Below are 21,109 nucleotides of genomic sequence, written 5' to 3' on the forward strand. Positions count from 1 at the left end.
TTAGGTATGTAGCTTATTGTGTTCATGTTGTATTGCAAAACACTTCTGCTGCTATTGAGGTGGGATATGGGTAAGGGGTTTAGTGGTATGTTTAAGGGTGAATTGTATCAAATGATTGATTTAAATGTTAGTACAAAGTAGTTTAAAGACACTTAATGTAAATTCAGACCAAAAACAGATATTGCATTCCTGCTGTCACATTGTGCTAAGAAAACAGGATGTAACATAATCACCATATAGGTACAGAAGAAAAAGTGGGAGCTCTCACTAGTGCGGATGAGAGCGAAAGCTGGCTGGCTTATGTCATTGCTGTTGGTGTTGCGTTTGACAGAGAAGGTGGAGATGTTGTAAAGTTGTCCGGGGTTCAGACCCTGCAGCACATAGGTAGAATGCTGCTTCTCCAGGAAGTCTGTCTTCCTTTGTCCACGACCAATAGGAGCAAAGGCAACAGCAAAGCCGCTGATCAAATTCTGAGTGGCATCTGAATGATCCCAGCGTAACTCAACTTCATTTTCTTCTACCCGCAACACATGCAGGCCAGATGGAGGCAACAGGTCTGAGAACAGTGAAAGTATTTTAAATTACTCAAATACCCTCTAAGCCAGTGGTTCTTCAATAGGTGGTTAAGGCCCACTAGAGGGCCTCAGTAAACTTCCAATGGGGCCTCAAGATGATAAAGCAAGCTAAAATAACAATCAAATCAAGTTGTTTATTTCATATTACCCTTTCGATATACCGAAAACTGTATTTTTTTCTTTCATGTATGCGGTAGCATAGTTTTAAAGGTGATTTTTAGTCATGTAAATTAATGGTAAGGTAGGCAATTGCAGAGAGGCTAGCAGCAAGCTAGCATTGAAAGCATGAGATCCCACTACCTCATATCTTAAATGCACATAACATTACAATAATAATGAACGTAAACAACTTACAGAGCTCTAGTTATACCACCTCACTACTGCAGATTAATTTCACCGTTTAGAATGTTGACATAGAAATGCATAAATCCGAGTCTGAACAGCTCGGGTAAAATGTCACGGGTTGCCATCTCGTAATTACGGTAATGGCGTGAACGCAGCATAAGCTTGTTGTTTTGGAACTGTCAAAGGCAACTGTTTGTTTTTGGCGCTATGTGGTTGTCTACAACTCTGCATAGCCTTACGGAACGAGCAGGGTGCGTGGAGGTGGAAATAGGCCTACATTATGTTGACAGGCAGGGAGGGCATCGTAATACTGTATGTACATTTTTTACTATTTAGACCACTTTTATTAATAATTGCTATCAGGATGTGAAGAGAGTTTTAACCAGTATAACAAAAAGTGTTTTATAAAACAAATTGCCTACCATACCTTTCATAATAAAATCTTAAAACGGCATGGTATTTTTTTTAAAGAATGTACATTTTTGTAGCACTAAGGAGCTTTAAAATATTTTATCAAGTAGAAATTGTGAGTAAAAATTACTTGCTTATCCAGTTAATCACGAAACGCCTTGATAAGTCATATAAATTCATTGGTTAATAAAGTGGGATCCTAGAGAACATTCAGCTCTTAAACTTATTTTAATTTTAATTAGAATTATTATAGTTACTTATTTTAACCTATGGACACTCTTAGTTTCCTTAAATAATAATAAAGGTTTAAAATCAAACGTCATACAGCAGATAACAAATCACTTTAACAAATCACATTGCCAGCAAAAACACACAAACACTGAATTCCATTCTATCTTAATATCTAGTTCCTTTCTAAATAGCCTCCACTTAAATGAAATGAATGGATATGGGTTGATTTGAAATAATGGAAGATCAGGAGCTGACCTCTCTCACAGTCTCTCCCTGTGTGGCCCACCCTGCAGGCGCAGCTGTAGTTCCCCCTCCTATCACTCCAACAGACACCTCGGTTCCCACACGGCTGCAGTACACATGGGTTCTCCACTAGACGGCAACAGAGGATCGATCGAGACCTTACATTTAAAGCACCCGATCTGACAAAGGTACAGAACTAAGATAATGACCCATAGACTTCCGGGAAGAGGAAGGATACACAGATTTCACAGAGATAATTCAATTCTATTAAAATCAAATCAAGAAAAGCAATCTTTTAGGTTTGTGAGAATTTTTGATTAATCCAGGCCAGTGTAAAATAGAAGGCAGATTATTTTGCCAGAAGCAACTGAAAGTCCATTCAAATCTTAATAGTTGTAATTTTCTCAATTTTCAGTCTCAAATTTGTATTGTGCACTTTAGCAGGAGTAATTTTTAAATATATAGTTAACATACATGTCTGGCAGCGGTCTCCAACATAACCCTCTTTACAAACACACAGGTGCTTCCTCCTGTAGCCTCGGCATACACCTCCATTCAAGCAGGGATTTGGCTCACATCCATCCTGTTCTGCAGAACAAATACACATCTGTATCATAAGATGGGAAATCCTTCATTCTGAGAGGTGGGCTGTTTGCAGGAGATAAAGTAGGTGTGAAGTGTTTTGAGTCTCAAAACAGATTTACTGTAAGTCAGAATCAAGGGGAAAGCAAATTATGCCGAATGACAAAAACAGTTGCAGATGCAAGCTGGAAAATAAGTTGGGAATCAAGGCTCAACAAAAACAGGCCTCTTTTTTCTTTCTATAGCTACCATATTGTAGCTGAGTTTATAAGATTATTGCTACAAGCTACAAGCATGATTTTGTTGTGTTCACAAAGGCCCTGTCTGCTTTCTTGTAGATGCTTCATAAATCCTTGCAAAATAAGTCTATAAAAAGTATTCACCCCCTTGGAGGTTTTGATGTTTTAATTAGGCGGTTTTGGGTTGTGTTTTTTTTTTCAACAAATATTCTTTCATGTCAAGGTGTAAACTAATTGGTCATTACAGTTATTACACACAAAGTAATGTTTTGCATAAGTTGGTATTTAGCAGATGCAGCTTTGGCAGCAATTATAGTCTTGAGTCTGTGTAAATAAAATCTGATTTGCACATTTGGCAACTGCAGTTTTCCCCCATTCAGGTTGTGTGGAGACTGAGGCCACATCCACACGAAGCCAGAGCTTTCCCTATCCGATCTTTTTTTTTCTCGTTCTAATTTTTTTTTCGTAAACACGCCGTTGTCTCAAGAAATATCTGCGTATACAACAACCACTGAAACCAACTGAAAACTATGTGGTATACATGCCAGACCAGTATGTGGGGCTGTAATTCTGCCATAGAGATACACTAAACACAGAGAAGAAGACTTTGAGCATGCGCATAAACTTGCGCGCTGTATACGAACCCAACACAAAAGCAAGAAGACGAAGATGGCGAATGCAACAAGAGCAAGAGTGGAGTCATTCGTATGGACTGACGACAAAGTCGAACTTCTACTCCGAGTTACACTCGAGACTACGTGACTCGTGTCACTCAAAATATTGTAATATAATGGACGCGTTTCAGGCGCAGTATCTCAGGGAGCTAACCGAGAAGGATCTCCCTCAGGATGGATCCCCCATGGTCTCAAAAGCCCAGTCAAATAAACACAGCTCCGTGTGGACAACGCCACAGCCTTTTTCTAAGTCAACCTGGTTGGTGTCACACAGACTCCATCAGCTTTTCCTTCTTGAATATTCCCTCTATTTCTGCATTTATTTAATTCTGCATCTTCTACCCTCAAATATCATCCTGTAGAAAAAGATCTCCACATTTTGCATGCCAAAAAGTGAATTGCTACAACAGAAACTAACCTCTAACCCTACACACCCTGATAGACAGCTTTCACGACCAATGATAAAGACCTTTTGTTACAACGATTACTCCAACCTGCAGATACACACACTTGCATGATGCTGCCGATGCCACCACCACCACCATGTTTCACACAAATTCACATTAGGGATGGTGTTTCTGATGATGCACAGTGTTAACTTGGCCAAAAAGCTAAATTTTGGTCTCATGGAACCTGGTGAAAGTCCATCATGCACAGCCTCACTAATTTTAGGCACTAAATCTTGTATCTCTTTCAGAGAGTCTGTCTCCAGAGCGCGTACGCAGGATTCCGAATTTCATTTATAATGCCATTCCACGATTGCGATAGATGGCGATATTCTTGCCATCAAGGAGGTTGAGGCGCATATTCCTCAGATCTTCCTCAATGTGTTTGGCCCATGTCTTCTTTGGTGCAGAACTTTGCACCGACTAGCCAGCTGCCAAAGCACCCGATACGGCAGGCGGTCTCTGCGCATTCAACAGACATGGCCAAACCACCTCATCTGCCTTCGCTGGATCGTTATATTCCATACGGTTTGAAGCCAAGTCACCTCGGCAGAGTGACCAACCTCATACTTTTTCAGCTGGGCTTGGGACCGTCCTTGGTCTCTTGAAGGCCATAGATCATCTGTGCCACACACATTTTTTTATATTAATGGCTTGGATATCTTTAACATTTGACAACGTCATTTGGAGCTGCTTGGAGGGTTTTCTTTTCCATCAGAATTTAAGTTCTATCACAACATTGACTGACCAGAAATGGGACATTCTAGATAGAAGCACATTTACATTACACTCAATTGAAACCCCTTAGCTACACTACATACATACGGATTCCACTTAAGTGTAAAACGCAACTTATGCGAGTAATGCGACATACTGCTGATATTTACGCTACGCCATGACGCACTATGCTACTTCTGATGTCATAAGTTTCATAAGTTGCGCATTAGTGGCAAGTAGACTGCGTATGGCCGTTTGGCCGGAAGCTAGAATTTTACTTTGTAACATGTTTCTTACACAAACTCATCGCTTTGCTTCAGAAGGCCTTTATTAACCCACAGGAGCCGTGTGGAGTTTGTTTACGATGGATGGATGCACGTTTTTGAGCTTCAATCTGTTGGTTGCAATCCACTGCCATTGTTAAACTTGGAAGAGCCAGGATATTTTTTAATATAACTCATATACACCTAGGATGGCTTGAGGGTGAGTAAATCATGGGGTAATTTTCATTTTAAAGTGAACTAATCCTTTAATACATTCCAGATGATGTTACCTATCTCACAGTCCTGTCCAGCATAGCCCTGCTGGCAGTGGCAGAAGTAAGACCCAGGCTGATCCTCACAAGTACCTCCGTGCTTACATGGCTCAGAAAGGCATTCATCAATATCTGTCAAAACATTCACAGATATCTAAACTCAAACCATGTTTTCACACACAGAGATGTCAAAATCTGTAATTTTAAAACGTTAGTATAAATAACAGCGGTTTGTTACCTGTTTGACAGCGCTGGCCAGTAAAACCGTCTTCACATTCACACAGGTAGGAGGTTATCCTATCACGGCAAGTTCCCCCATTCATACACGGCTGAGACAAACACTCGTTTATCTCTAAAGAAAAAGAGATGGTGAGAGTCATTCACATACAAATCTTAGCGCACAGACCAGGGAAGCATTTAACTCTTTTAGCATTAAAACTTTAGTAACACTTTAGTTTAGAGTCCAGTTCTCACTATTAACTAGTTGCTTATTATTAGCATGCATATTACTAGGATATTGGCTGTTTATAAAGCACATATTAATGCCCTATTCTGCATGACCATATTCCACATCCCTTAATTCTACCCAATACCTAAACGTACCAACTACTTTACTAGCTATTAATAAGCAGTAATTAGGAGTTTACTGAAGCAAAAGTCATTGTTAATAGAGAGAATTGGACCCTAATCTAAAGTGTGACCAAACTTTTTTTGTGTGTGTGGCCCTGTTGGGTAAAATTCTGTAGTTCAGATTTGTATATATCCTGGAAATATTTTCACTGACCTCACCACAAAAAAAAACTATTTGCATCTTTTCTATTCAGACACACATTTTGTGTACAAGGCTTAAAACGACATGTTTTTTATTAAGAAAGGCTTATTGTAGAGCCCTTCTTGGTTAGTATGAATCAGGGTGAATTCACATATCATTGTAGAAACTTTGCGTGAAAGCCCATCATTAACACTCTTCAAGATGAAAAGAACCTGATATTTAAGAAATTCTTCCTGCAAATACAAATAAATCAGGTGTTAGGTGACAAGCTCTTTTCCCCCTCAATGCAGCAAGAAAGCCGAACAAAGCATTTGCATTTGGATTCCTGCTTGTCTCACTGTGTACATGGCCAATTTATTTGATATGATACAGATGATGTAGTAGCTCTTGTTGCCAAAGCAGCATCATGCTTTATGTACCACAGAACGACCGCAGGATCGTTTCATGTTTAAGAGCTCTGAACTGTAAAGCAAGGCCTGACTACATTCTGTTAGCACTCTAACATGCTACACAAACTTTATGTTGGTTTCAAACTACAATTTGTTTTAGAGTGTTTTTACTTGTTTGACATTTAGTATGCTCATCAGCTCTTCTTCCCAGCATTCCAAACCAACCAACCATTTTGGAATGTTGGTTTCAGGGTGGGAAGGACTTGGGTAAACTTTGAACAACAAGGGTTTTGAATAAACAGCAAGTCTCCACTAACCTTCACAGACTGGAGGCTGGCTCCAGGACCCCTGGCTGCTGCAGATGCTCTGGGTGGCCCTGGGAAGGGGGGTGTAGCCTGGGTGGCATGCATACAGGGCCATGGAGCCTGGGGTAGTGGAGGAATACTGCACCTCTGCATGCTTGACTTTCACAGGGGGGCCACAGTCCAGACCTGCTGTGTGCACAGAGTATACAAATTGTACATGAAAGTGATTCTTTCATTAATAGACTATTTGCAATTAGTCAGGTTTGTTAAACAATTATAACATTTACAGTTATTATATCACAATTATTCTAAAAAAAGATGACAAATTAAGCTATTTAGGCTAATTAGAACACTTTTAGATACTCTTCACATTTGTAAAGCGTCCTTGGGCTTTGGAAAGGTGTTATAAAAAATATATATTTTTTATTATAGAGCAAATGCACACGTCCTGATTTTGCAGAGTTAAGCTCGGTGCACACTGTATGATTTATAATAGTCCTTTACGATTGTTGCTTGCCAGACTGTACAAACATGATCCTAGCTGTAAGCCGTGTCACACTGTAATATCTCAGTTGTCATAATGTCAGACTGTACGACATTCAAGACGCGTTAAAAACAGACGCACACTAGAAAGCTCGTCCGGAGTTTTACATCATCAATCAATGACACGTTCGGTGACAGTGAGCTGCATTACACGCGGGATTGAAATGGTGGCTACAAATAAATCTCTTAACGTTAATTTTGGTAATGGCCTGTTTTGAAAAAACGATTAAACGAAAACAATTTGACAGTTGTTGTAGGAGAAGTCACACTGCTGAACTGTGTGTCAAATCTTCTGATACTGCCAGAATTTCATCAAATTTGATCGCAATAGTCATTAATCAGCTGTCGGAGACTATGTCAAACGATCAAAGACTTAAGAATTTAGCTTAGGATCAGAGGAATCTTTTAGGATTTGCAAAATTCGTCCCACACGGACAAATTGTGGCCAAAATTGTACAGTGTGAAACTAACTGTCGCATTCAACATATTTTGTTGATCCTGGAACAACATTCCTGTCCGTAAATTGAATCCTAACTATATCCCTACCCCTAAACCTAACCATACCCCATAAGTTATTCCTTAAATCAGAGGAAAATGATAAGTGAATACCACTGGTGTAGATGCACCAAACCCTGGTCGTAAGCCTAAACTTGACATAAACTGTAAACTTGTCCCTCAAATCTGATTGGTTTATTGGAATGTTGATCCAAGAATGTTGCACTTGGTGAAATCAGGTTCTGCGACAAGACCTACATTGCAAAAGGAGGGGAGGGGGGGTGGAAGGAAAGACTGTTGGAAACACTATAAAACAAAACGTGAGCAGAGGCAGCAACCGATATTTGTTTCTTTCTACAAATAAATTATTGCTTTTCCCAAAAACATAAAGAACCAACCTGTCTCACTTTACCCAATAACACATGGCTACATTTACAGCCACGAGCAGATCCATAAATAGAGTGAAGCTGTAAAAACATCCTTTTTGTGAAATGTTTTAGGTGACAAGGGGATGGTATTTCATCCTATCATGGAACAGCAGGACACAAATTTAACTGCGCTTTGTGAAAAACCCTGTAGAATCAACAGTAACAGAGCAGAGTTATAACCCCTGTTCAGAGAGAGTATCAAATGCACTGAGTACTTTATCTAGCTCCGTCTCTCGGGAGGCGTCACACAACCCAACTTTACTGCAGGAACTGGCACCTGCTGCTTAGCCCTGGCATCTTCTGAATGAAGATGGACTACTGCTGTTCTCCTCCTAACATGCATATCACTTACACCTAAATGAGTGAATAGTGACTACCGCAAAGAGCCGCGTGAGCTCCTGATTCCTGTCGTGTTGGCAAACAGATCAGTGTACTTCGTAGGTAAAACAGAGTTTGATTACCCTCCAAAGCTGGATTGGATCCTTTGTTGATCTCGCAGTGTCTTCCTATGAATGATGGGGAGCACTCACATTTGTATTTCCCAATGTAGTGGAAACATGTCCCCCCGTTCAGACAGGGACTGGAAGCACAAGGATCCGGCTTTCCTAAACATAAAGGTTTAAACCGTCATGTACAGTCTGTGTACATGTGTGTGCATAAACTGGGCATTTGCGCAGTTTTATTATGAAAGAAAGCACGGCAATGTGTGCTTCTAAACGAGGCCAACATGTGTGAGAAATCATTGATCATTACAGTAGCAGTGAGAAAGAGAAACAGCTTTTCATGCATGTGCCAGGGCAAGTTGTTTTTCCAACATGTGAGGAATCCAAGTGTTGAACAACCTCCAACAAATTGGATCATTACACAAGGCCAAACAGTTGCACAACTCTAATGTGGGACAAAGTTGGAATAATGAAAATCTAGAGATGAAAAGCATCTTGGCTTTGAAGGGCTTTTATCTTTGTACAGTTTTATGGCAGCCTGTGTGTGCGGAAATGCCATTTTCCAAACACGAAGAAAAGCAGATTACACTATTATTCCATTTGACCAGAAAAGAGGTGAGGAAGGGTGAATGATAACTGTAACATCTTATGGGTGCTCACTGCTGGCTGGTAATTTACAGTAACATACTTGCGCACACTTAGGTCTTTTTAAGGCAAACAAAATGCGAAAAAAGAAAAACCTCACTTAATCTCTCAAGCTATCCATGTAGTTCACAGGGTTCATAAAATGCAAATGTTTTATGTATGTTCAGGCTGCTCACATTTGGAGTACAAACTTTCAACGCTGCTTTGAGTGCGTCTGTTTGCACTACTAAATGCTCTAATATTGCTTCTGTAGGTGTCGGACACTTGATCCAAATCTCAAATTGTATTTGCTGGCACGGTTTATTGCTGGAAGAAGAAAAACTCTGCTTTAAACTGCTTTGGTGACAGGCAAATATTCATATGGCATGAATAGCTTTATATGAATCTATTATTCAATATTTTCAATATATGAAACATGTTTGGTGTGAAAGGGCCTTTATGCTTAGCAAACTAGTCAAAGCAAAGTCAAAATGTCATTAACTGCATTTACATCCACAAACAGAAAAACACTTATTGCAAGAAAATTGTCATGAACACTGTGCCCCAATTGTCTTGAACTAAACACTTACCCACTTCACAGTGTTTCCCCGTGAAACGGTAGGGACAGACACACCGGTAGCTGTCAGCTTCTTCTTTACAAGAGCCTCCATTACGACAGGGACCAGAGGCACAGGTACTTAATCTGACTGAGGAAAAAAATATGAAATTAAATGCCTTATGCATCCGCAAGTAGGCAAAATTACTTCTGTGAAATGAATATGTGATGCATTACATAATATCATGCACAGTGATCGAATTACTGAGAATGTGACTACCTTTTAATGTGTAAGCATGGAAATGACAAAATGTTAACAAGGATGGCAGATGTAACATACCTCTTTCACAATGCTGGCCTCTGTAGCCATGCTTGCACTCACAGATGTATTCTCCATCTCTCTCATAGCAATACCCCCCATTCTGACACGGTGAAGAATCACAGGCCGATCGGGGCTGTACTGAAAAACACACACATCGGCTTCACCACGTTCCCTCACAGCAGGCGATCACTTTTACCATTCACTAGTAACTTTTATTTGTGTGTGTTGGAATGATTTCATTTAAATGCACACCACAGTATAGATCCTCTGTGTATTTTAATAGCCAAGTTGAAACTTTACCTTCACATTATGTCAACATACAAATAAATCTTTCTTTTTTCATTTACGCCTTAATTGCTTTGGGGACCTTTGCCATCCTGACGACCTGGCACAGTTTTTGCTCATTTGTCATGGAGACCATGCTCAGCACATGGCTTCAAGGCTCTCCAGGGCTCTTACCATATGGGTAGAAGTCCTTGTGATCGAAGTCGACACCAGTTTGGCAGGTGCAGAGGTACGTGCCGCCATACTCCAAGCATGGGCCTCCATCCGGACATGGTCTGTTGTTACTACAGGGTGTTTGTGTTACCTCTAAGGAGTGAAAAAATCCACAGAAGTTAATTGTTATACAAATATGTGTGCAGTACAACTACTGATCAATAAAGCATGTTGCTTATGATTGACAGACTATTTTCAGACTCTTATGGTTCTCAGACTTTTATTGCCTTCCATCATCATCATCATGCAGAACAGCTCTCAATTTGATGAATTTCCAAAAATAAACGATTTAGTACAGCAGAGGTCTCTAACCCAATACTCTGCTGAATTTAGCTCCAAAATCAAATCAAACACACCTGACCCAGCTAATGAAGCTCTTAAGAATCACACAGGCAACTGAGGCAAGTGTGCTTAAGCAGGATGGAAATAAACTTTGCAGGACAGTGGGTCTCCAAGAGTAGGGTCTGAATTAAGGTATGATTACAAACCATTCAATGGTTAGCTATAACTTTCCTCAGGACAAAAGAATCATGCAGGTGGAACAGCGATGTAACGATTCACGATTTGTCCCTTGTTAGTTACTTGTGTCCAACTGACATATTTTTAAGTGTTAGGCCTGGTGATTAAAAAAAAACAATTGAATTCACTATACTTATCTTTTCTACAATCTTTTTGAGTAGCCTTTCACAGTAGAAACCAGACAAACTCCCTCTTAATGTAGATCAAAAATGAGCATTATTGTCCTGACAAACACACTGCATACATAAAAATGGACCTCCCATACCTTGGTCTTTGGAAGTTTGAGTCTATGAGAAATCTAGTCTGCATTTGTTTGCAGTTAATACATACCAAACTGACAGTAGAGTCCAGTGAAGCCTGTCGGACATTCACAGGTGCCATTCACATCAACGCAAACTCCTCCGTTCTGACAGGGACACTCCTCTGTGGGGATTTAAATGTGAAGTAGAGAGAAAGAGGCAGATAAAAATACTTTTGGAAGGAGCTCAGCATAGTTTTCACTTTTCTGGTTAAGTAAACATTCTAAATATTCAAAAATATGTTGCGGCACAAAATGTAAATTCAGTGGAAGCATGTGTGGGAATGTCACATTGTGTGTGTGTGTGTGTGTGTGTGGGGGGGGGGGGGGGGTGGGGTGGTTATGAATAGTGTTCTGTAGTGGGATTTGTTGTACAGTTTTTTTTATATAAACTTGTTTCTTGGGTGCAGTTTTTTCCACAACATTTTCCTCACAGTTCATAGTGTGCTGAACGACTGTAAGTCAGTATTCTGTACAGCTTTTCCATACTGGAAGACTTTTTATTTTCTTTTTTTCCACTGTAATTGCAGCAGTGGATCAAAGTAAGTTGCTGTATCACTGTTAAATTGCTTCCTTTTGAAGTCCAGGGAGCTTGCGTGAGGGTGTTATTTTTCTAATAATATGTAACATGGTTTTGATCAAAATGTATGACCCTTGGGGCAATTAATAGGTTGTTAATTCGCTGGAGCCATTTTCATTTGTTGTCTTTAAGGTCGGTGTCTTTGATCTCTGTGCCCCATTAGACACTCCTGGGTTCTCCCTGTGAGCTTCTGCCTTCTCTTTCTGAGCGGACTGCACAACTTTTTCCATTACACATTCCAAGTGAGCCGGGCAGGAAGGTATTCTGGAGATTTAGGAGAGTCTATATAAGCATCAATAGTTATTTCAGCTCCAAGGGGAATAGGGTGAATTTGCTGCAGCTCACAAAGTGCTTTTTTAATCTTGGGGGACAAAGTGTGCAGTGGACACAGTGACCCTGGGAGCAGGGACACTGACTGACAAGGTACAACTAAATGAGATAAAGCAGAAGATGAGGATGTTGTACCATCTTCATAACCCAAGTATTTGTAATTTTGTGGTTGGGTATCAGAGCGTCCAAACACATCTCACCTGCTTTCTTGCAAGGAAATGAATTCCAAACATTAGGACTGTCTCATAAAACAGAGGCCCTTTTAAGTCTAGACAAGAGCCCTTCCTCTTGTTGGTAAAGTAGTAAAAAGTGCCATAAAGCAATTATTTACAACATCAAGCGACTTGCTGCAAGGTCTGAGCAGTAAACTGGGTGAGACTGTGTAGGTTTGGATAATTATGCTCATCCATCAAGGCTGCATAGTCTTCCTCAGGCAGTGCTTCAAATTCCTGTGGGATAGTGATGTCTGCCTTGTTCTTCCTCTGTGCCATATTCCTGCCCAACTGCTTGAGGAAAGTAGCTACTGTGCATTAAAGTCTGAAAGTACTGTACCTTCACAATCGTCACCATAGTAACCGGGGATGCAGGTGCAGTTGTAGTTTCCAGAGCCAATGTACTCGCAGATTTGACGTTTTTCACAACTCTCTCCATCACAGGGAACTGTAAGTGAAATATTACATATGTGTGATCTTTAAAGAAAGAGATTAAAGGCCCATTCACACCAAGAACAATAACTATAACGATAACTATATTGGCGTCCACACAAATGCACAATATCTTTATGTTTATTCTAAGCGTGCTGCAGTTTTTAGCTCTTTAAATCAGGATGGATTCTGATTGGCTGTCAATGTTTTTATCTTTCAGCAGCTGGAATAATTTTTTTTCTGAAAGTAAGTTCCAACATTACCATTTTTTGGTGGCGTTAATGTTACAATAATTGTGGTGTGTCCATTTTTTTATGTTTAGAAACATTTTTTAAACAATATCTTTAACGTTATCTTTATAGTTATCATTGTTGGTGTGGACGGGCCTTAAGAGATTAACCTTAGCAGGAACTTGAAGAACATTTACTTACCTGTCTGATTTGCAGCATCGGTCGTAGAGGAATTTTCCATGACAACTAACTCTATTTTAGGTAGAAATAAAAACATTTCTGTTATATTCTGGGGTCAGCCTGATCTAGTACATGAACAATAAATTAGAAAAATGAATCAGTTCAATTAGGCAGACACGTGGTCTGAAGCCATAGTTATTCTAGACGGAGCATTCCCTTTTCATTATTAATTTCTCTTTTTCAATTTCTTTGTGTCGATCCCAGTTGGAAAATGTTACAGCAGGCCAAATATAAAGGGGAAAGTAGGTGGCTGGCTGTGTAAACATCTTCTATGATTAAACATTTTTCCCATTGCAAAGGAAACAAAAACAAAGACTGGATAATGTGTTGCGGCTGGTATTTATAAAGTAAGATGGTGGGTTGAACTCAAGAGAGAAAAAGCACACCTGTCTCACAGTGGCTTCCAGTGAAGTTTGCTGTACAGGTGCAGGTGTAGTTATTCAGCAGGTCTTCACACGCACCTCCATTCAAACATGGCATGGATGCACATTCATTGATGTCTGGATTCAAAAACACAAGATTAATTTGTCAGTGCAGATACAGATACTGGAACAGCTTGGTTTGGACTGTATCAATATCTTTAGATGTGAGGATGTATGAAAGTTCATGTAGGTATATGGTTTCATTGACCAGGTGTCTAGCATTAACAGTAATCTGGTCTCATGTAGAAACAAGGGTTCAAGGTATGCAAAGGTCAGCGGTTTAGTTTCCAAAGTACTTCCCAACTGGGCTTGTCATCAATAACCTCCATTGTGAGAAGCCCAATTTGTTAAGCAGGGGGAATCATGTCAGTGCTTTTTCCTAAAAAAGTCAGATCGAGGTTTGCTTAGAGAACTTGGGATGTTTGGAACATAAAACCTGACCCAATAAGAAAACACAGGAAAGTAAATCAAAGTAACTGATAATATAATTCCATTTACCAGCTGCCCTTAAAAGTATTGCACTATAGCAATCTTCATGCAGTCAGTCTAGATAAAACCATCTGTCAAATGAATAAGTGTGGGCCTAATGCGGAAAAAAGGAAATGTTCCCTGGGGAAAGCTGTGGCCTTTCAGTGACACTCCCAAGATCCGTACTCACCTGACTCACATAGGAACCCAGTATAACCTGCTTGGCATACACAGGTGAAGTTGCCGACACCCTCTATGCACTGTGCTCCATTGAGGCATGGGGTCTCCTGGCACTCATCTATGTCTGCAGGCAATAAACACACACACATACACACACACTGAATATTTATTCAGCTGATTAATATATCCTCCACACCGTTCCCCTCACTCTGAAACTATGCACTTCTGGCTGTGAAAGGTATTAGAGGTTTGATACATCTCTGCAGGCTGGACTGTGGGAACGAGAAGGAGGTTCAAGCCAGCAGAGTGCTAAGGGAGGAGGGGAGGACAAAGTCAGGAGAGAGGCCACAGCACGAAAAGAAGAGCTTACTACGTTCAAAACTCGCATCCCTTTTCACTCGCTATTTTAGACCTCATTGGCCAACTTTTTGCAGCCACTATTTTAGAGCCTGCATTGGACATTGGAGAAATGCAAGTTTCTTATTGATTATTGGAGCAATACCATGAAGTTTTCTTGTGATGAATTTAGTGTGCAATGCATAATTGAAATTGGAGTCATATAATTGAAGAATCAGGTATTTACCCATCTCACATGTTGTCCCTATGAATCCCAGTGGACACAGGCAGATGAAGTGGTTAATTTTGTCCATACATGTGCCTCCATTCTGACAGGGGTATGAGGAGCACTCATCAACCTCTATTAAAACACAGAAAAGAATGACAAATATGACATGTGACTTTTATTAGATGTGCACACAAGAATGAAAACATTAGGGAATCCTAAAGTCCAGGGGGTGGAGGAAAGGGTAATGAATTGACCACAGCAAAACTTTGGACTGACTCTACTGTATGTATATTACATACAGATGTGACCAGGGGAAATTATCTTCCTCAGGTTGTCCCCCTGGCTTGCAGGGTGGAATTCTGCTTTTACAAGTTGAGTTTCTCTTTCCTGGCAAGAACGAACAAATAGGATGAGTACGGGTTGTTGGAGATGGAAGGATTTCATCATTCGTTTACCTATCTGGCACCTGCGTCCAGTGAAGCCAGCTAAACACGAGCAAGTGAAGGAGGGATTTCCTGTGATGCAGTCATCAATGCAACGGCCACCATTTTGACAGGGCCTTAAGTTAGCACAGACCAAAGCTGAGGAGGACAATAGAAAAGAGTCTGAGCAGACTTATATTTTCCTGTTTGTTCTATCCATAATGTTTTATAATTTGCTGGATTTTTCTTTTTCTTTCATTTGGTGGTGTACCTGAGTCATTGCAGCTACCCACTTGCACCTGAGAATTATCAATACGAAAGACCCAACGACCAGGATAGCCCACATTCGTGGTGGTTTCAACTTCTACAATATCATCTGTCCGAGAGCCTGGGATGTTGAAATAGCGCCTCCCATCTCCAGCATTAAAACCTGCCTAGGAAGAGAGTGGAAGTGTGGGAGAGTTCTCTCAGAGTGGATTCTTTCATAATTGAATTTCACAACAGTAATTTCAGTCAAGATTAAAATCCATGATGGAGCTGTAAAGGCAATGACCTTACCTGTGCAGCTATGCCTCCCAAGCCTGCTAGGTCACCACCACTGGTAGCATGCATCCCTGTTGTCCAGGTAATATTGTGGTACTGGAAGATGGTGAAGGAGAGCTCACCATCTGTGATAAGAACTACTTGAAATGTATTGACCTTTAGAATAAAGCAGAGGGCAAGTCAGTTGCCACAACCAGTATGCATTTAAAAAAAAATTGTATTATTGATGTTAGATCAGGGTTTCTTAACTCTGGCCCTTGAGATCCACAGTCCTGCAGAGTTTAATTTTGACCAGGGTTGGATCTAAATCCTACTGGACAGTGGACCTTGAGGGCCAGAGTTAAGAAAATCTGCTAGATGGTCTTCTAGAGAAAACAAATGCTGTGTTGATTTTGTTAGTTTTAAAGGACATGAACTTGGTACCGGAGTTATTGAGGTGCCACCAAAAAATGTGACTTGATGCCAGGTAGCAATCAGAACCCATGTGGTGACAAACATAGGGAACTCAGGGAAGTAATGATTAGTGTCTTCAGTGGCTCTTCTCAGGATAGCAGGATCTTTGCTATCTCGATAAAAGACTTTCCCTGCCCTCCGGTTGTCTACATCTGCCCAGAACGGAGCCACCACCCGGCGGTCTCCAGCAATAGGGAATGCCACAGGGGTGAACTGGGACACCTCCCTCAGGAATGACACCAGGCCATTGTTGTTGACCTAGAAGACATGGGGGAAAAGGAACAAGTACATGGTCTGGGTTAGCAGTGTCAGCACACAAAGCTTCCTTTAGCTCACCTTCCTGGGACTCATTCCCAGATTCCACTGCTGAAGCTTTACCACACCATGAGCTGCATGTTTGGACATTTACATTCTGAGTTGCACAAATAACATATTTCATCTCAATTAAATTCTTTCCACACTCAAGTATACCTGACGACAGAGACTGGGTTAGTTCACTCAGGAGTACTGCAGAGTTAAGAAATCAAATGATTTTACAAGGACTTTTTCCAAGCAGGAGAACTTCAAACCATCAAAAACTCAGTTTCTTGTAGTGACTCTTGGAGTAGATATTGCGAAAGGCCTGGAACAGTCATCGGATGGCTATGATGTATGGAACATGCTGACTGGGGATAAGCGGAGACAAGCTGAGGTGTCCAGCAGTGTGTTGACACTCGAGAGTGAGCAGTAGCATTGCAGGATGAAAGAGTGAGGCAGGCTCCTGTGGCAGATGTATCCTTTTCCCATCAGGGAACAGACAGCTGCCTTGTTCTGCCAGACATCCACGTCTTGCAGCTGAGAAAACCGGAGTACTGTTCAGACACGCATACACACTCTGACACACCTGCCCTGGCTCCTGTCTACTAGAAGTGGTTTTAGAGGGTGAGGCCCTAATAACTGCCTCTAAAGTAACCACAGAGCCCAACACTTGCTTAGCTGACCACTGGCTTTTCTCTGTTGACTGTGTCCACTCCTGTGATGAATGTCCTGCCAAGCTGACATAGAAGAAACCTTAAAGCATTCACAGGGCCACAGTGTTACTAAAATGATATGAATATCAAAGCAAATTCACTGAACAGGCAAATTGGTGTCTGTGAAATATATTTTGACAGTGCTCCCTGCTTCACCCTTTAATTGTAGTTTTTGCAACCAAACTTTCCTCCAGTGGAAAGATTGGACATTTGAAATCCTTTCTGAACTGTGACTCACCTAAACTGTTCTCTGATTTCTATTATAGAAATACTTCCAGTGACCTCTCTGCGCCATATCATATTATCACAGCACAGAGCTACAATGAGAGAGTGTGTCTAACATATGCTAGTCAGTTTGCACCTGCTTAGACTCCAGGTGTTCGCCCCCTAATGCCAACTACCCTGTCCCTTAATTTCCCTCATCTGCACCCAACTCTGGCAGCAGCAACAGCAACAAAGGCAATGTCAGACACATGGCCTTTTTTCTCCCCTCCCCATGCGTATGGAAACCATAATTCTGAGGCCTTTGCTGTAAAAACAGTAGAGGAAGTTTTGTTTGGCCTGACTCGGGTGCTTGGTTAATTGGCCGACCGCAGTCTTCCCCTTTCTGCATCACCGTGCTGTGGCAAGAGTGTGGTTAACGTGGAGAAGCAGAGTGAAGCCTGTAGGGCCACTACTCTGGGGTCATTGAGAGGAGCCCGGTGAGAGAAGGAGAATGAAAGAAAAGACAAAGAGTGAGATGCAGGAGAGATGGAAAAGATGGAGGAATGGAAAGTGCAGGCACAGTTCACTGACAGATACGAACCCTTGACAGGAACCAAAGTGTGATTTAGTGTAAATGTTTCACAAATGACCAAAACACTTGAGAATGGGCTACAGTACTAAACCATTGCATGCTAATGATATAAGCAGCAAACTGGGAAAAGAGAGTTGTATAGCCAATAGGGACAGCAGTGTTTTGACCAGTGCAAGCATTGGAGATGTAGCAACAGTGTGTGGAGGAAATGAATGGAAATTGCTTACCTTGCTGCTAAATTAGGAGCGGAAATCTCACTAAGCACTACATTAGCGATTATTCTCTGGTGCTGTAATATGTGCTGGCTTTTGTTCTGATCTTTTTGTAGCATCTGGAAGAGGTTAAATTAGCTCCATGTCCTGGTATCTTATTAAAAGTACTGTGGGAGTAGTTGGATCTAAACACAGACTAAAGGTGAATAAAAGCAATCATATCTTGTGGGACATAAAATTAATTTACATCAAAATAATTTAAAGTAAATAAACTGAATTTTTATTGCTCTTTTTAAAAATATTTATTTCTAGGTCTACATGGTGCAACTCCTGCAACCATGTTATTTTAATTTTTTTATTCTTCACTGGATATTCTATATCAACAATTTTCATGGGCTGATTTTCATTTTAATACTAAAATAAACAAATCACCTGGGAAAAAGCATACCAAAACAAATCTCTCCATAAAAAAGGTGCCAAGAAATCAGCTTGGAAAAAACATGGAATCTTAACATGCACACTTTTACTTGCATTTCCTAGAAATTTGAGGAAAAAGCTGAAGTGGATATATATGTTTGTATGGTTGACCTTGGCTCCTCTTTCTCCAGGTCCTTGTGTGGCTATAGTGGGTTTCTTCATCATGACTGTCAGTCCACAGAATGCCAAATCCTTGACCCTTTGTATGGCACTGCACTCATTCATATCTTATAATAATATACAAAGATGGTCACTATTCTTGGAAAAATAACTGAAGCTCAGTATAGAAAAATTAATTTCAGTAGGCAGGCCCAATTGAATTGAGTCCAAATATTAGCTCAAAGCTTAGGATAACATATGACTTATCTTGACATAAAGCATTACACGCTACCCAGTTCCTAACAAAATCACACATATGACCTCACATACTTAGCTAATATTTGTGCTACTTAAGTGAAAAAGAGGAGGAGCAAAAAGCATAGAGAGAAAAAGAGATAAAGAGAAAATCCCTAAAGGTTGAAGATTGCCTCTCTATAGTTGCGCAAACATGAAGTGTTATAGTGCTGAGGATGAGCTTTAGCAGATGTGCTTTCAGTGTGCCGTGAAACCTCAAATCTTTCTGTCCCCATCATTTTCCCTCTTCTGTTTTGACTCAACTGTTGGATGAACAATTCTATGCCTAATACAATTATAAACATCCATTTTATAGCTTCCCATAGAAACAACTTGTTGGGAGGTATCGTTTTCTTAACTTGAGGTCCCCAAAAATCCACCATGGTGTTCTGTTCACCATCAAAACTTACACCAGTTTCATTCACAATAATTTCAAGCTTTCTGTTTTTTACATTTGTTGTGGAAGTCCATGTCATGCTTTCCTCTCTAGCCTTGGATCTCATCCTCTCTGCTCTTCATCCCAGTTGTTCATAAGGTTAGTTAATTGAGAGCCTGCGTTGTTTGGCATCCCTGAGACACTTTACAGATGCATCTGGGTTCTGTTAAAGGGATCTCTCCTTTCTTCACTGGAGCAGCTGGACAGGTCCAGTGGGAAGACCCCTGAACTTGTTATCTGAGGCCGAAGAAGAGTAGGAGTTAGAGGAAGAGTGAGGGTAAATGAGGGGAGAGAGGAAAGGTCACAACTACATGTGAAATCTCTCAGACCCAAACAAATGGACAGCATTGTGGAACAAGAAACAGGAGATTTGGACAATTCTCAGTTGATTAAGGATCATGCAGAGAGGGACATATCGACCAGGCACTTGGAGACACTGGATGGCAAATAACTTGCTTTCATAATTATCGGTGATGAGGCTTGAATGTAGATGACAGAGTAATGTATATTTATGTTCTATGTAATATATAGCAGAACAATGTTCTGTGAAAAAAGCTGTCCACTTGTATTGAATTAGTCCAGCTATTTTTAATACATTTCCTCAGCCCAACAAAAAAGTTAAGAACTAGTTTTGTGAATAAAGCTTAGTTTCAAAGCTTAGAACAAAGTTCATTTGTTCGTTCATTCATAAATTCAAAAATAGCTCTGCAAACTTATTCCCTAATAGAGTTGAATTGGACACAGGAATAGTTGTCAAGAAATGGACAAATCCCTGTTATCCATGTCAGTAAAAAAATACACTAAATACACTGCCTTGAAGCTGAGGCAGAGATCAGTATTTTTGAGTCACAGTTATAGTATTATAAATAATATTTAAATTATTGTGAAGGGGGAGTGAATGAGAAAATGTAAGAAAGATGACTGGGGGTGGATATATAGAGTAGGTCAGAAGGTGAAACATGCAATAGCAGGCAGTACTGATCCTTCTTTTTGCTTTAGGAAAGCTCTTACAGTAATACCCTGAGACAACTCTCAAGAACCACCTCAAATTGTTTGGTTCAAGAGCTTTTCTGTTTTTCCAAGCCCAGAAGGCTTGGAATGCCCTTCAGGAAGAATTTATCCATGAGGATCTGCCCTCTGAAATCTCACCTGTTCAAATGCAGCTCTCTTTTGGAAGAGATCAACATGTGGCTATGGCGTGCAATATTCTGTAATTGATTCTGTTCAAGCAGCTCGAGTGCATTACAGAAATCTTGACCGCAATTTTAATGCTGTCGCATGCCTCAATGCACCGGTGACTTGCAAACTCTTTTTCAGATCGACCTGCAGTTACCTCTTAGTTTGTACTCGGTGCACCCTTTCTGTAGTTACCACCCATTACTGTAGCTTCAGTCCTCTTCTGCTCTATCACATTGAACGAATCTAATTTTAGATATTCACTGCTATCCGCAGCAGGTCTTATCTTGTCTCCAATTCACATTAATATTTACATTGCGCTCTGAGATATGAGATACTTCT

The 21,109-nt window shown here is 40.5% G+C and overlaps 1 protein-coding gene across 2 annotated transcripts in view; it reads right to left on the minus strand.

Annotated features, from left to right (window-relative positions):
• sned1 (sushi, nidogen and EGF-like domains 1) overlaps positions 1-21,109 on the minus strand; it is a 29,192-nt gene that overhangs the window by 6,689 nt on the left and 1,394 nt on the right. Inside the window, exons 2-21 of one of the 2 annotated variants that reach the window (XM_079628741.1) lie at positions 16,238-16,525; positions 15,830-15,970; positions 15,543-15,705; positions 15,305-15,430; positions 14,868-14,981; positions 14,295-14,408; positions 13,601-13,714; positions 13,176-13,226; positions 12,653-12,760; positions 11,223-11,315; positions 10,335-10,466; positions 9,894-10,013; positions 9,588-9,704; positions 8,392-8,535; positions 6,477-6,650; positions 5,237-5,350; positions 5,017-5,130; positions 2,280-2,393; positions 1,818-1,934; positions 269-556 (exon numbers count right to left, since the gene is read on the minus strand). In XM_079628741.1, coding sequence (XP_079484867.1) covers positions 269-556; positions 1,818-1,934; positions 2,280-2,393; positions 5,017-5,130; positions 5,237-5,350; positions 6,477-6,650; positions 8,392-8,535; positions 9,588-9,704; positions 9,894-10,013; positions 10,335-10,466; positions 11,223-11,315; positions 12,653-12,760; positions 13,176-13,226; positions 13,601-13,714; positions 14,295-14,408; positions 14,868-14,981; positions 15,305-15,430; positions 15,543-15,705; positions 15,830-15,970; positions 16,238-16,525 — 2,746 coding nt within the window. Of the gene's footprint in view, positions 1-268; positions 557-1,817; positions 1,935-2,279; positions 2,394-5,016; positions 5,131-5,236; positions 5,351-6,476; positions 6,654-8,391; positions 8,536-9,587; positions 9,705-9,893; positions 10,014-10,334; positions 10,467-11,222; positions 11,316-12,652; positions 12,761-13,175; positions 13,227-13,600; positions 13,715-14,294; positions 14,409-14,867; positions 14,982-15,304; positions 15,431-15,542; positions 15,706-15,829; positions 15,971-16,237; positions 16,526-21,109 lie in introns of both variants that reach the window. The other variant, XM_079628740.1, reaches the window with a different exon arrangement.

The sequence above is a fragment of the Phoxinus phoxinus genome (assembly GCF_949152265.1).
Source record: "Phoxinus phoxinus genome assembly, chromosome: 11".
NCBI classification, from domain to species: domain Eukaryota; kingdom Metazoa; phylum Chordata; class Actinopteri; order Cypriniformes; family Leuciscidae; genus Phoxinus; species Phoxinus phoxinus.